The sequence below is a fragment of the Rhinolophus hipposideros genome (assembly GCF_964194185.1).
Source record: "Rhinolophus hipposideros genome assembly, chromosome: 11".
NCBI lineage: Eukaryota > Metazoa > Chordata > Mammalia > Chiroptera > Rhinolophidae > Rhinolophus > Rhinolophus hipposideros.
The window spans coordinates 79,376,655-79,392,280 of record NC_138057.1 but is presented as its reverse complement, the minus strand read 5'-3'; the positions used below and the strand labels follow the sequence as shown (position 1 = coordinate 79,392,280).

Sequence of the window (15,626 nt, the reverse complement as noted above, 5' to 3'; positions counted from 1 at the left end):
TGCTCGTTTCTAAAACTACCTCTTTCTAATGCATCGATGCCTGGGAGTCTAGGCCTTTCTTCTCTTCATCAGAAGGAGACCTGATCACCAAAGAGAATTGGTTTCAGCTAATTCCCCAGCTTGGACACAGGAAGGAGAATGCTGAGAAAGGAAAACTAAGCAGAGTCTGGAGCACTGAGCTCCATTCTTCCTTGTGTCTCGTTTATTCATTCAACAGACATTGACTAGCTGCCATGATGTGCCCGGCGTTGGCATTACATGTGAGGGGTACAGAAAATGAGACAGACGACGAATAAACAAAGAAAGTCATTACACCCTGTGCCGCACCCCTGACCGCCACCGTCCCACCTGGCCTGCTGTCGTCACCTGTTGGTAACTCTGCTGCTGAGGTATCGTCTGAGGAACCAGCCGGGGCTGACTTGCAAACACATGGCCATCCAGGTAGAGAGGCGGCAGGTGGTTGCCTGGAGACAGAACCCGAGGAGGGAGAACACGATCAGGTCTTGCCGTTCCTGAGGGTCCCTTTAGGGCACGTGTACGCTCTCCTGGGGAACACCGCAGGGTGTGTGTGCGGGGCCTGCCCAGTGCCCTGCTGTGGCCCTGAGCCCCTGTAGCACCCCTGTACCCCCTCAGCACCAGGGCCCAGGAAGAGGGTCTCCCCTGCCATGGAGGGCTGCCTTGGCCTCTCAGTCACCTTCTTCTTCATCTCCCTGCTATTGAGTCCACAGTGGAGGGTCAGAAGGATCTATTGGGATTGCATCACTGAGACCTCGGCAGCTGGCCCTCCAAGTCCCTTTGGGCACCAACACAGTGACGACGACGGTGGCAGTAAAGATAACCACGGCTCCCGCTGACTGAGGATTCAGGCGGCACAAAGTACCCCCCAGGTATGACCTCCGCTCATGGGCGTGGCTACCCCACAGAAGGCCATTATCACCCAGCTGGCTTTACAGAGCGGGGCCACAGCTCAGAGCTGAGCTGCTCCCTGGTGGAGGCCACACGGCCCCCACATGTGACCGGGGTCTGACTCAAAGCCAAGTCTGCTCACTCTCCTCTCCAGGAGTCACAGGGTCCTGCTTCCCAGAGCAGGGGGCAGGAAGTGCGGGTCACCTATGACCACCCCGACTAGAAACAAACCCCCAGTTGTCCCCCGTTTCTTCGGAGTGAGTGGGGAAGGCGCCCTGAGCCAGCTTGGGAAGACCCACCTGGAAGAGAAGCAGAAGGGGCCACAGAGGCCACAGGCATGGGAGGCATGGACACACCACCGAAGGAGCTGTAGTTGACCCCGCTGGAGGCGCCCACGGACGACGGGGGCTGGAGGCCCGAGCCAGCGCCTCCGGGAGAGCTCTGCTCCGGCAAACTGGGCGAGTTTTCCCACGCCTTGCGCGCCGACTCCATCTTCGGAGGCAAGGGGAGGAGAGAGATGCAAATTACTGCAGGGAGGCAGTGGGCAGCAGCAGTCTAGGCCCCGTGGGTCACGGGGCTGCTCCCCCTGCCTCCTCACGGGCAGCGTTACCTTCAGAGTGAGGTCGGCGGTGGGGAAGGACGTCTGGGAGAGGCCGATGGCCCTCTGGATGTGGTGATCGCGGCGGAGGATGGGAATGCTCGGTGTTAGCCCGGCCTGGGGGACCGGAAACCATGACACACAAACAGGCACAGAGGAAGCTCGCGGGACAATGCATCAAATGCCCCTTCAGTGTTGCTCGTACGCACTTAAGACCACCAAGATGAAGCCGGCGGCCGCCGAGACCAGTTTTTCGCCTCCCAACCGCTGCCTTCACGGGCTCCCTGACAGAAGTCCCCGAAGAGCCACCTCCATACCCGCACCCTCCAGAGCCCCCAGCAGGGGCAGTCGTGTGTTGGCAACATAAACACAACTGGCTGCCAGCCCGCAGACACCCACTCCCTGGCTTGGAGACCTGCAGGTCCTATCTAGCCCCCCAGACTGTGAAAAAGAGGTCCCTGGGAATGTATGTTGGGAAATAAAACTGCTAGGTCCCCCTCCTCGGATGTGTGGTGCCCCTCAGCACATTACAGGGATTCTGGGAAACCTCTGAGTACTTGGTTAGCCCGGCATCCTCAAAATACCGTGTTTCCCCGAAAATAAGCCCTAACCGGAAAATAAGCCCTAGCATGATTTTTCAGGATGACATCCCCTGAACATAAGCCCTAAAGCGTCTTTTGGAGCAAAAATGAATATAAGACCCGGTCTTATTTTCGGGGAAATATGGCAGAAACTGACATGATTCAAACCCAGGTCTGCCTGCCCCCAAAGACGGGGTAGGTTTAGCTCCTCTGGTTCCAAACACCACACGAGGCTCTCCTCTCCCAGGGCCTGTGAGCATGGGGACCACAGAGCTGGAGGTGGAAGTGCAGACTTACGTTACTGGCCAAGGCGTCCTGAAGCTTGACAACTGGATTCCCTGCGGGACCAGAGGCAGAGCCCGGCGGCAAGCTGAAGTCGGAATCCTGTAGGAAAGGGAAGAGGCACTGAAATACTCCTGGCTCACTCTCAGTGGAGACACACAGGAAACTGATCCAGTCTCAGCGACTCACAAAATCCACTACGAAGCATTCAGCACATGAGAAGCATGGCCAAATGTTTCCCGACGGCACAACAAAAGGATGCCAGCCCTTAGCCTGTCTCCTTGCTCGTGCCCACTGGCCGGCCCAACAGACAGTGGAGATGAGGCCTGCTCCGCCCAAGAACCCAGCTGGACAAGGCAGCTCACTAGCACCTCCGTCCAGACTCCACGCCAGCTTGCTCTCTGCAGGACTGCTCGGCTCCCACCTCCTTGCTCTTTCTGGGAGACAGCCCTGTCCAAGCCCCACCTCCCTCCTCTCCAAGTACAAAAACAAAAGGAAGAAAGGAAACCAATCCCAGCCTCACTTTTGGGCTGACTCCAAACTCGATGGGCGGCACGGGCAGCACAGAGTCCACGTGAATCTCCACCCCGTTCACAGGCGGGACGACGGCCCCTTGCAGCCGCTCAGCCCCCTCCGAGCCCTTCCTGTTTTTCAGAGAACGCTCATTGCCGATGGGTCCAGGTCTGTGCTCCTTGCTCTGTCCTGAGCCTTGTTCTGAATCCTTGATGGAAAACCAGAGACGCTGAGATACACGGACTAGGCTGACCCCAATCTATGGCTTTTCATTGCCCGGAATCGGGGCAGAAGACAGACAACCCCTCTGCCCAGGCTTTGGCCCCTGGGAACTGGACCTCAGCTTACCTTTTGTTCAGACTGCTTCTGAGCCTGCTCCTTGTGGCTGTCGGCCTTGGGGTCCAGGCCGGGCCCGCCCATCTCCTCCGGTTTCAGAGTGCCGTACGGGGAGCTGCGCTGTGAGGAGGTCGCAGACGACTCTCGCGACTCGGCGCTCAGGTCGACCCCACTGTCCCCCTGACTGCTCTTAAAACCCTGCTGTACAAGGTACAAGACGGGTTAGAGCCCTGACCCTGGACTCCAAGACGCAGCCATCCAGGAAGCGAGACTGCGTTTGGCACCAAGTTGCATCTCCCCAAAACCGCCTGCCTGTGCAGCCCTGTCCTGATTTGAGTCCTGACCTGACAGCTAAGATGCACGAACCCTGCCAAGCTCATAACCACGGAATATGCAAGGGACCTGGACCGAGACTGCCAAACGTTGCCCTTGTGACCCAAACCAAACAGCGTGAGCAGCGTCCCAGGTTTGAAGGAGAGACTCTCACTTACTCGCCCCAACAGGGTGGATTCCTGGTAATCCCTTCTCTTCCTCCCTCTCACACAGGTACCTCACACAGATCAAAAGTCAAGACTGAAGGGCAGCGACAAGCCAGGGCCCGTGCAAATGGCCTTGGGTGCAGGCTCAGCTGCTGTGGCCGAGAGAGAGAGCCTGGGCAGGTCGCTGGGAGGACCAAGGCCCAGAATGAGCTCACCACGTGGATGGTGAGCTCACACACGGCACGGGCAGCTCAGCAGCCACTCACCTCAGTAGAGCCAGACTCAGTGCTGTTGAAGGCAGTGGCGGCTTTAGTCCAGGAGTCGCTGGTAGAGGCCTGAACGGGGAGGGCTGCCAAGGGAGGAAGACAGAATCAGGACATCAAAGAGGACAACCAGGCTGGAAAGACAAGCACAGGGGCAGCTGACACGAGCCCAAGTCTTCTCACTGCCCCTCCGGCCCCTGACACGCTACTGAATAGATCTGATACACAGGGGCAGGTCGGCTAGCTTTATCCAACTTCCCAACATCCTCACACAGATTTCAATAAACGCGCTTCTCATTATTTCCCCCATTAGATAGATGCTCTAGTAAACACACCAGCAACGTTTGTTCACTGCTGCTAGGATCCCGTATCACGCTCTGCTGTGCTGAAGCTTTCCTTCACTTAGGCCAACTACTTATTTCTACAAACTGGTAGCTGCTACAAAGTATTTGAAAGATCCAAGCCACTATTACTCAAATTTTGTTTGCTCAAAGACCACTGAGATTCCGACAGAAGGCACGGAGCCTGTGCACATACACAGGACTTCACGTGCCGTTAAGACCCAGGGGTCCTCTCAAGCTCTCCCTGGACCCCAGGTCGGAGCCAACTGTGAGGCACTGCGGAAGCTGGAGGGAGGCCCGACAGAAGACAGCTCCTGTGTCCAGTCCACTGACCAGATGGGCGGGCAGGCGTTTCTGGGCATTTACACCACACCTGTCACTCACACACACTACCTAGCTGACTGAGGTAAACACTTCATTAACAGATTATCGTACTTTCAGGCAGAGTTCAACATTTTCCAATGTTAATTTGCAATGTGTTGGAACCAAGGTTTTAACCAGAAACATGAGGACAGGCCACATAGTAAAAATGAAAGAATCAAGGCCCAGAAGCCAGAGTATTGGGTGTTTGTCATGTGGCTCTGGGGCGAAGTCACTTCACTCTTGGCTTCTTTGTGTAAAAATAAGCTGGAAATGAATGGTTTGTGCACGTCCTGTGAGGGGTGCTACAACTGCAGGGCCCTGCCCAAGGTAGGCATTCAAGAATGTGCTCAGTTACAGTGGTTTTGTATTTTAAAACAAGAAATTACCAGAAAGATAGCATTGGATATGAAATTTCTTTCTTAAAGTTTAGAGAAACAAATTTCTCAAAGAGCAAGGCCCCCATCGCTCCAGTCTCCAGTCTGTCCTACTAGGGGAGCGTGAAGGTAAAAGAAAGGGCACACGGCACACAGCAGCGCGTCTGGCCTCTCTGCTCTTTCCCACCTGTGCTTGTCATCGGTTGCTCTTCTACAAAGTAAAGAATGCCAAGCCGACACCTTGAGTGCCCTGAGCTGGGTGGGCGCAGGGGCCACCCTTCTCCAGATCACTGGACACGTGGAGTGCCAAATTCTAGGCAGGGAAATTCCCATGGGCTCGGGCTACAGGCGCAAAGGAAGCGTCTAGCACTGGCTCAGCAGAGAATGGCAGGACACACACTGGTGGCTCAAGGCAGGAAGAGCCCTAAGAAGAGACCGGGAGCCAGCCGCGGGCCGAGCTCGAGCCCAGCACCCCGCTCTCACCTTGGCTGCTGCTCTCCCAGATCTCGGTGCCAAGGCTGCTGCCAGGCACAGTCACTTCACCCTGCTCCAGGCACAAGCTGTTCTGCTTTTTCGCAAACCGAGGAGGAATACGGGAGGAAAGACCTCGACCTTTGACAGGCACCTAAGGAGAAAACAGGTGATGGAGGCCAGCCTCCATGTCAGGCATGAAGAATGACAAAGTCTCCCCAGGAAAAGTGCCCGAGGCACCAAAACCCGCTACCAGGACTTGCTCGGGACATGCCAGAACACTCGTCTCTCAAGTCCCCTGCCATGTGCGACTGAGATTCTAACAAACCGCATGTGGGGAGGGCCGATGGCCACGGACTGTGGTCTGAACTCGGACAACAGGGCCATGTGCAGTGCCCCACCAACTCCATCTGAGGACAGGTCCCCGCCCCTTGTGACTCCCAGGGACAAGTCTCGTCCCACTCAGGCGGGGCGCAGTGGGAGAATGACCCGGGACTATTGAAGGTCTGCACCCTGCTTGGCTAAGTTCCAGCTGTCATCACCGTGACAACGCCCACTCTTTGAGAACAGGCATGCTGCCACCTGCTCTCACAGAGCTGCAGGGATAGGGGGCTCAACAAACACGCTTCCGTCCCCTGCTTGGGAAGGGAGGGTTTAATTCCAAACTCCCATGGCGGCTCTGGTCCCTGCGGCTGGGCGCGGCCCACCCCTCACCTGCACAGCTTGCTCCTTCTTCCTCCTCTCTTCCTCCAGCAGGCGGCGCTGCTTCTTGGTAAGGACTTCGATAAAGCCTTCACCCACCAGGGAGCCCACCTCCCTCTCCTCTCCAGGGCTGGACCCGCAATTCTCAATGAGGGAATCTAAACCAAGATTTCAGGGGACAGGGTTCCATTCACCAGAAGCCAAGGTCAACCCAACCCTACAGGACCTGACATCTCACGGGCTCAGCTCCGGAGGCTGGGCAGTGCCTCGCCTGATACCTGCAAGGAGCCGCTCTGCATTCACCAGGGTCCACAGAGCCCAACTGGTGTTCCTACACTTTCCCCACACCCCGACACACCATTATCTCAAACCCAAGAAGTTTAAAAAACACCACGGTTAAGAAAACTGCCTTTGGAGACAGGCACACTTTTAAGTCCCAGCTCTGCTCCTAACCAGCCATGTGACCCTGGAAAACCCACTCAACCTCTCTGGGCCTCGGGATCCCCCTCTTTAAAACTGGGGCACGGCAAGGCCGTTATGAGGGTTCGGCAAGGCTGTAAGCAGTGCAAGGGCAGGAGTCGAAGCCCCAGAATGTCGCCCTGGGCCTGCCCAGGGGCTAAGATACTCAGTGAAAGGGCGACTCAGCCCCCCAGAGGCGAGGGCCTGAGTTTCACTGGGCACTTCTCCCCCCAGACGGAGGCCCCAGACTCACTTCCATAGTTCAGGTCAAACTGTTTCCTGGTCTCTCCCTGCTCGCCTGCTCTCTGAGCAGCCAGCTTGGCCTCCTTCTCTGCCTTTTCACAGGAGGCCTCGGGGGTGTCTGAGGTGGCGTGGGCTGCCAGCTCCAGGGTGTAGTGGCTGCTCCCAACGCCTCCGGGCAAGGCCTCATCTGGGGACCTGTAAAGGAAGGAGGCTCTTGTCAGCTCCCCCAGCCACAGGCTGGGGGAGCGAGAATCAATGGCATAAACATACCGCACGCACACACGTGCCCTGCCCCACGCCCATCTCCTTCCACCGCCGCCTCTGCCCGTGGAAGCTGCTCACTGGCAGCAGCGCGTCGTGCTCAGGCCCACGTGTGAGGCCGCCCCCGCCACACTTTGCAGCACAGCTCCACCTGCCCACTCCCCAGCCTGCCCAGGGTTCAGTGCTTCTTTTCTTCCCCAGGACGCCACACTCAGCAGGGCTCCAGAAAGGAACGACGTGCTGCTTAGAACAGTGGCAGAAGTTTCTGCTCCTAGGACACGAGACTGACCAGCAAGGAGCTGAGGCCCTTGCCCTACCACAAGGCTCCTGGGGCGGAAATCAGAAGCAGAGCCAAGTCTCGGCATGTGAGTCATGGAAAGCTAGACTGACACCTGAAAGAAGGAGCCCTGTCCTGTGGCTCTTGTGGGCTAAGACTTAAGCATACCAGGTTTCTGTGCCCTGAATCCTAAGGACGGGAGTTGGGATGCTGTGGTCCTCAGTGTGTTGAGGCGTGGCCTATGCTTGGTCAGGAATGCTCCCTACATGTGCTGTCCCCTCCCCCGATTCCAGGGCAACAAGCTGACACGGAGCACAGACCATCCACCTCAAAGCATCTAATTCTGGGCAAGAGATGCTGGCTGGGCCACAGGCAGCCCACTCCCTGTTGCTACTGCCTGGCTCTTACTACACCACATAGCAATCCCTGAAGTGCTGCCATTATCTCCTCCGTGGGGCCAGGCGGCCGGCAATGCCCCAGCAGGACGCTGCCGGCAGCAGCCCGGGAGCAGAGGAACCTAGTGGGCTGACCGGTGCACAGCAGGCCCCGCACACAGACAACACACCCTCCCACAGCGGCCTTGGCGGGACTTCGGGGGCACATGTGAAGGCGGAACCCTGGGGACAGGTGCCAGGACAGCCACCATAACAGGACCACTGGGGTGGGGACTATAGTTTTGGTTTCAGTTTTCAAGCCACAACAACCACCAAATGCCACAGAGAAACAAACAAGCGGTGCAAGAGCAAGTGATGGAGACACAGGGGCCTTGGGGCAGCCGCCCTCCTGGAGCAGAGGGCAGTCGGGCACCTGACACAGGGTGGCACGTGCATGCATGAAGTGTTGCTTAAAACTGCTGAACAACAGGACAACAGCAACAAAGAACCTGGAGTTTGTTTTTGTTTTACCTTTTGGCTTTCAAAGGCGTCCCATTCTGTTGGCAATCATAACGGGGAGAAGTGTCACCACCACCTGGCCTAACAGACTTCTCCCCAAACCCTCCCGGCTCCAGCTTCCGGCTCTGTCTGTCCACCAGGGGTCTCTGACTGGAGAAGCTCCTCTTGGCCAGCTCCTTCTTCTCCCCCAAACTGGCCCCAGGCAGGCTGCTGCTCCCCTGGGAGCCCAGCTCAGCCCCAGGGCCTTCTTGCCGCTCCCGCCTCTCGCTGAAGTCACTGCTCTCAGAGGCTGTCTCCCACTCTTCATTGGCGTGATCAGAGGAGTTCTGGTAGGAGAGCTCGGGGGACCTGCGGCCCACGACACCGCTCTTGTCCGCAGGACAGAGCTTGGACCTGCCCGGCCACTGACCCGCCAGCAGGGGAGGCTCCTCCTCAGGCCCCCACAGGCCCAAGGATTCCCGCTCCTGCCTGAGGCGCCGGAAGCGAGGGGGTTTGTCCTGGCGTGGGGGGCGCCTTCTCCTGAAGGGCCGGTTCTCTGCGTTTTCAGAATCTGCCGCATGGTCGTCTTGGAAGAAGGCCCTCTTCTCCTCGAAGCCCCTGGCCCCAAACGAGTCCGAGTGCCGGTAGGTGTCTGGGGTGTAGTCTCTGTCTGTGGGCTGCCGGGAGCCGCACACGTCGGGAGGGCCGCACTCCTGCCAGCAGGCGCCGGGACTCTTGCTTTGCCAGTGAGCTGACTCTTTGGACACGAAGGTTCGCCGCCCGTATCCGCAATTGCTCAGCCGGGGAGGGAGGGCGCGTCCGAAGGCCCGCGGGCCCCGGGTCTTGGCATCCGGACCACTGTGCTCCTCGGAGTACATCTTGTTGGACCGCCAAGAGTCTTTGAAGTCGCCCTTCTTCGAGGTGCCCTCCTCCCGGTCCAGCAGTGGGCCTTCGCTGCCGTTCTCCAAGCCCCTCTGCCGACGCCGCTTGGGCAGCTCTTCGTACTCGGAGCCCTCGCTGTGGGTCTCACTGGCAATGCGTCGCCGGGGCTTGGCTCTGGGGAAGTCCTCCGGCTGGTTGAACTCTCGTAGGCCCCGGCCTCGGCCGCTTCTCTGGCTGTTGGTGTAGACGCCCCGCGCCCCAAGGACCCCTCCACCGCAGATTCCAGGGCCGCTGCCACCACCAGGCCGGCCACGGAAAGTGAATTCTCTGAAACCACGGCCGCGGCCCCGGGCCGGCCCTCTGCCCCCAAAGGCCTGCTCCTCGTCAATGAAGATCCAGTTATTCCTCTTTGTTGGTGGCGTGTCGCTAGGCTCCCGGGAAGATCTGGTCTCCCAGGCCCTGTCGGGCTTCTCGTCCTCCTCAGACTTGCTGGCCTCGTGGCCCAAATAAGTGCGGGCCAAGCCCTGGTCCTCCGAGGCGGGGGGCGGGGAGTTGGCTGGCGGGGGGCTGTTCTCATCCTCGTCCTTTCCGGACTGGTGAGTCGGAGCTTTCTCTTTGGCCAGGCGCGTGCTCTCCTCCCCCAGCTCCTGCTTACTCTTCTCCAGTTCCTTCTCCTTGTCTTCCACCTTGAGAGCTTTTAGAACGGGTTTCTTGATGGGTCCCGACCTCCGGGTCCTGCTGGTCTGCTCCTGGTGCTGGCTGCCGGAGCCCCGGGACTCAGGAGTCCACTCGGGCTCCAGGGGGGGCTGCTTACTGGGGCTCCCTTCCTTCTCCCAGGAGGAGACATTAAAGGACGGCTCCTCCCGGGGCACCTCCTTCTCGACACTGTTGGCTGTGTCAGCGGCCTTGGGCTGGTGGCTAATGTCCCAATTGCTATAGTCTGGCTTTTTCTCAGCTGGGGCAAAGTCGGGCTCCAGTGGGGAACACCTGAGGTTTGGGGTGTGAACCCCAGGAGCACCTGCTTCCTGCACATTTTCTTGGGGTGGAAACAAAAGCTCCTGGCCTATTCTTTGAGAAGAAACACAGCTGTCAAAGTCTGCTTGGGCCTTCTTGTCAAAAGCACTCAAATGCTCGTCCCCTCTCTCCTCAAGGAGACTGCGCTGGGTACTTAGAACGCCCCCTGACCTTCCGGGTGAGGCAGAGTAAGAGCTTTCATTCCTGAAAAGGAACCAGAAAAATCAGTCAATGTGATTGGAGCCTGGTTCCTGCTTCCCATGCTGAACACAGAGCTTAGTTTTAAAAAGAAAAAAATGTAAAAAAAAAAAACAAAAACAAAAACAAAAAAACATAAGCACCAATATTTCCTCTATCTTTAATCAGGTCTCAGAGCGTCCGGGGCATGGATGGTCGGTGGCCCCTGGAGTCCAGAGAATGAAGATGCAGTGGCTACTGGTGGACTCAGCATGCCACCCGAGAGACAGAGAGCGGCTGGGATCCTCTGGTTCGAACAACAAGATGCAGCCTGGGAGTCCAAGACGTCTGGGGCACTGGGCTGTAGGGTCAGCTTGCTTTACTTTCACAGGAAGGAGCCGTGACCCACGTGTTCAAGGTCACCTGCCCTGTGAGCCCCCAACCCCTGCCCCTGCCTATGGTTCAGATCTGCCTTTGACCCAGGATCTCTCCTCGGCCTTCAGTCCTGCCATCAGATAAGAGCCTCTCATGCGAAAGTATCCCAGGAATTCATGTCACATTCCCCTTCCCCGGAGCGTGCTGGCAGTCTCTTCCCAGGCGCCCTTTTCCCTTGGGCAGTGCCTCCTGGGACAGTGCCTCCTCCCAGAGCCCCTCTCAGTTAGGACCAGGAGTTGTCCGTCCTTTGGATGAAGGACGTAGGGCTAGTTTGTCTCACCTGACGTGCATGTCCATGGCCAAAGTGTCACTAGATTTCGGGTGGGGAAGCGAATAGCTCTTGCTCTGCAACGCCATATAACCCTCAGGGCTCCACACAGGGGCTGGGTCGATGGCGGTCACTTTCCTTTCTTGCAGTGGGGGCACGCGGCTCTGATCCTCAGAGCGACAGCCAGTCCCACTGAGGGAATCCTGGGGCATCATGGGTTTCATCAGTCCTGAAGAAGGAAAGAACTAACCTATGACATCCAGTCAGAAAGCCATGCTCCACTCTTACGGTCAACCAGAGGCTCACAGGGGACAGTGATCGCGACTATCAGTGGACACGACACGCCCCCTGCTGGACATTACTGGGATCCTCATCTTTTCTGACCACAGAGCCTCCGAAGCCGTGCAACCCGAGGTGTGCACAGACCCGTGAGGTCCAACCTGTTTCCAGACTAAGAACCCTTGTGTTGAAGGGGATATAAAACAGGCAAATGGAAACCGGAAATAGCAAACTAGCAAGTTCATCAATGTCAGCAGAAGCCAGAGGAGCCGGCCAGTCCGCAGCAAGAATCTGTGTGAGCAGAGGTGCCTGGCGGCTTCTGCAGACACAGGAAGATGGACCCACACAGACGCGCTGGAACTTACTTATTAGTAGTTAAAAATTGTGTCGTGCCCATTTTTAAACTGAGCTAACTGGCTAGGAAAATGGTTCTGCATTAGACCAGTGATTTTAAGCTCTTTTAACTGTGGAGTATGCTCTGTTCAAAAATACACAACTCCAATACAGAGTCAGACTGAGGCAAGTGGTAGTGGGGACCCTCTCTGAAATCCTCAAATTACACACCATTCATCAAGTACTGGTTATGAGGCAGACTAAACTGCTCAACACCGCACATTGACTTATTTTTAGCAAGAAGGCAGAGCCCTTATTACCTGAAAACCCTCTTGCCACACTTTCTGCCACAAAAATGCTGCACAGAACATATCAAACACTTCACTTGCAAAGCTGTGCCCCCTAGAAAACCGGAACTCCCCAGGGAGCTGAAACCAGAGCAACAGGCCTGAGGCACATGCTGGAGCTTCCTGGAGGAAAGCAAGGGGACGTATGTCACTTTTGGGGCTTGGTCTTCATCACCCTCACAGGACACGACAGGGGGCTTTTCTGAACAAGGCAGAGAGTTGCAACTGAGGTGCTGCTTACAACAAAGACCCTCAAAGGATTATGTCCTCAATTAAAGGCAGATTAGAAAAATACATGCTCTGTCATACAGGGAATGACTAAGCTTGTGTCTTGACCTGGGCCAGGGTAAGGAAAAAACAGTCCCCCTCTAGGAATCCTTAGCCACATGCCAGTTTTCATACAGGTTTGGGAGAGGGGGAGTTCAGATTTATACTCCTAGAGTGGTCCAGAAATTTCCCCAGTTAAAATAAAAGGTGGTTCTAGGCTGGCAGGAGAAAACTTATAAAACCACTCTGCAAAGATATACTGTCAACCCAAGCCATACTGGATCCCCACAATAAATAAAGCTCTGTTAAAAATGAATTCACGGCCCAAAGTTATCAGAATACATGTGGAAAGCAAGCCACCATGAATCCATGGTAAGCCCATGGAATTATATACCTCCCCAAGAACTTCAGATAAGTGAATAAACTGTTAAACACTAGAAAAACTGTTTTAAATGATTAGGAAGTGTAAAAGGAATTAAAAATATGAGATGAGTAAAATACATTTGACAAAAAAATTCTAGTGATAAAAACATAAAGTCATTGAAATTAAAAACTCACTGGACAGTAAAAAAAAAAAAAGGCAGACGAGACACAGCTGGAGAGAAAACTGAACTGGAAAATAGTTCTGAGGCATTTTCCCAGAAGGTCCCACTGAGATAACCTCTCTTTTATATTTAAGAGACTTGGAAGGCAGAATGACATGGTACAAAATAATCCAAGTGGGAGTCTTAGGAAGAAAGGATACAAAGACTGAGGAAAAAACTATATATATATGTATATATGTATGTATGTATGTATGTATGTATATGTATATATGTATATGTATATATGTATATATATACACACACACACATATATATGTATATTTTAACTTTTATTTATTAAGTGTGCTTTTCAGGACCCATTGGCTCCAAGTCAAGTAGTTGTTTCAATCTAATTGTGGAGGACACAGCTCAGTAGCCCATGTCGGGATCAAACCAACAACCTTGCTGTTAAGAGCACTAGACTCTAACCAGCTGAGCTAACCAGCCGCCCCGAAAAGACAATATTTGAATCAACAATTAAAAGAATTTTCCAGAAGTGATGAAAGACATACATCCTTAGGTTGGAGCACTGTGAGTTCTAAGCAGAATGAAGTAAGGATAGGTGTAGGTATGCACCTAGACATAGGACATCGAAACAGAGCTGCAGACCAAAGACAAAGAGAAGACCTTAAAAGCAGCCAGAGAAAACATGGATTCACCAGACATAACAGACTTCTAGCAGCAAACAAGAGCCAGAGAAAATGCAAACAAATCTTCACAGACTGAAAGTAACTGTCAATCTAGAATTTGACACCCAGCTATACTACCATCCAAGAGAAAAGGTGACATGAAGATTTTCTCAGGCAAAGGAAATCTACTGCCAAAAAATTTTCCTGAAGGATTTGACAGAAAGACTTCATGAAGAAGTAAACTGAACCCAAATGGGGAAAAGATGCAAGAAGAGAAAAGCAACAAAGAGACTAGAAAACATATGGGCAATTCTGAACAAGCATAGATTGATAAAACAACAAAACTAAGAATGATTCATTTGGTGGGCATAAAAACAAAGAAGAACTAAAATTCTGGGCAGAAATAGCAGGTAAGACTGATGAGGAGACAATCAGACTTCAGGTTAAGGGTGAAGATATTGATTAGCCTTTGCTAAATCGAAGGCATGTTAGAATTTAATGTAACCAGTAAGATAGAAACAGAATGCAGAAGAAAAACAAAAAAAATAGGGAAACTTGATCCAAAAAAAGGAAAGAAAAAGAAAAGCATAGAAAAGAGAATTAAACAGAAAGCATAAAATAGGACAATATGAAATCCATACATAATTCTCCCAGTAATTCTGAAGGGACCAAATTTAGCAATAAAGTCAGAGACTTTTAGAGTGGGTGAAACCACACACAGCTTGTACATGCAAAGGTACATTCCCCAAAAAACAGGCTCAGAGAGGTTGATGGTAAAAAATTAGAAAAAGGATACCAAATGATCACTAATCAAAAGAAAACTGGGGGCGGACGGGCGGCTCGGTTGGTTATAGTGTAAGCTCTGGGCAACAGGGTTGCCGGTTCAATTCCCACATGGGCCAGTGGGCTGCGCCTTCTGCAACTAGAATAAAGACAACGAACAGCCGCTGAGCTGCTACTGAGCTTCCAGGCGGTCAAATGGCTCAGTTGGTTGGAGCACGGGCTCTCAACCACAAGATTGCCGGTTCAACTCCCACAAAGGATGGTGGGTTGCGTCCCCTGAAACTAAGATTGAACAACGGCAACTGGACCTGGAGCTGAGCTGCACCCTCCACAACTAAGACTGAAGGACAACGACTTGACTTGGAGCTGATGGGTCCTGGGAAAAACACACAGTTCCCCCATAAAGTCCTGTACAAAAACAAAAAGGAAGACAACTGGAATGATAATACTGTCAGACAAAGTAGGCATTTAAGGTAGGAAGCACCATTAATGGTAGCACGGTGCACCTCCAGACAGATAAAGCAAACACTGACAGGCTCACAAGATCCAACAGATCCTCCATCATCGTGGGAGAACCTAACACACCTCTTTGTAATTGATCAAGGGGATAAAAAATTGCAATGACAGAGATATTCACTTAGCACAACTAGCAAGCTCAATTTAATGGACCACATCTAATCAGAATACCTATTCTTTTCAAGCAAACATAGAATGTCTAAAAGACGAACATGCAATAGCCTAAAAGATCAGGGCCTGGTTGGCACATCCCAGCCCTCGCGTGAAATTCGACCTGCTGCCTGTTTTACAAATAGTATTACTGGAAAGGGACCATGCTCACCCACTTTCTATTGTCTATGTGTTTGTTCTACAACAGCAAAACTCAGTAGCTGCTCAAAGCTTAAAATATTTACTATCTGGAATTTACAGAAAATTTGATGACCCCCGGTCTTATCTGACCACAAAGCAGCCACATTAGAAACTCACAGCATAAGGATAATTTTTAAACTCTATATATTTGGAAAATTTGGAAACAATATACCATTAAAAATCAAAATCAAAAAAGCTAAATCAAAATGAGACTAATATTTAGAACTGTACAATAAAAATGTTCATCTTAAAACTCAGGGGCTCATAGCTCGGGTGATATTTAAATACATCAGAGAAGTCAACAATTAATGTAATGAGCGGAGCATCCAACACAACTAGTTAGAAAAAGAACAGAGTAATTTTGAAGGAAATAATGAGAAAAAAAGCAGAAATTAATGAAACAAAACCAAATAAAATAGAGGAATTAAAAAACCCAAAAG

At 53.1% G+C, this 15,626-nt stretch overlaps 1 protein-coding gene across 10 annotated transcripts in view; it reads right to left on the bottom strand.

Moving 5' to 3' along the window:
• PRRC2B (proline rich coiled-coil 2B) overlaps positions 1-15,626 on the bottom strand; it is an 85,058-nt gene that overhangs the window by 11,671 nt on the left and 57,761 nt on the right. For 5 of the 10 annotated variants that reach the window (XM_081066546.1, XM_081066554.1, XM_081066550.1 and 2 more), the window contains exons 15-26: positions 11,110-11,326; positions 8,355-10,421; positions 6,922-7,106; positions 6,222-6,367; positions 5,520-5,661; positions 3,962-4,044; positions 3,229-3,417; positions 2,891-3,088; positions 2,383-2,469; positions 1,517-1,621; positions 1,206-1,398; positions 367-464 (exon numbers count right to left, since the gene is read on the bottom strand). In XM_081066546.1, the coding sequence (XP_080922672.1) occupies positions 367-464; positions 1,206-1,398; positions 1,517-1,621; positions 2,383-2,469; positions 2,891-3,088; positions 3,229-3,417; positions 3,962-4,044; positions 5,520-5,661; positions 6,222-6,367; positions 6,922-7,106; positions 8,355-10,421; positions 11,110-11,326 (3,710 nt within the window). The remainder of the gene's footprint in view (positions 1-366; positions 465-1,205; positions 1,399-1,516; positions 1,622-2,382; positions 2,470-2,890; positions 3,089-3,228; positions 3,418-3,961; positions 4,045-5,519; positions 5,662-6,221; positions 6,368-6,921; positions 7,107-8,354; positions 10,422-11,109; positions 11,327-15,626) is intronic. The other 5 variants (XM_081066549.1, XM_081066555.1, XM_081066551.1 and 2 more) reach the window with 3 other exon arrangements.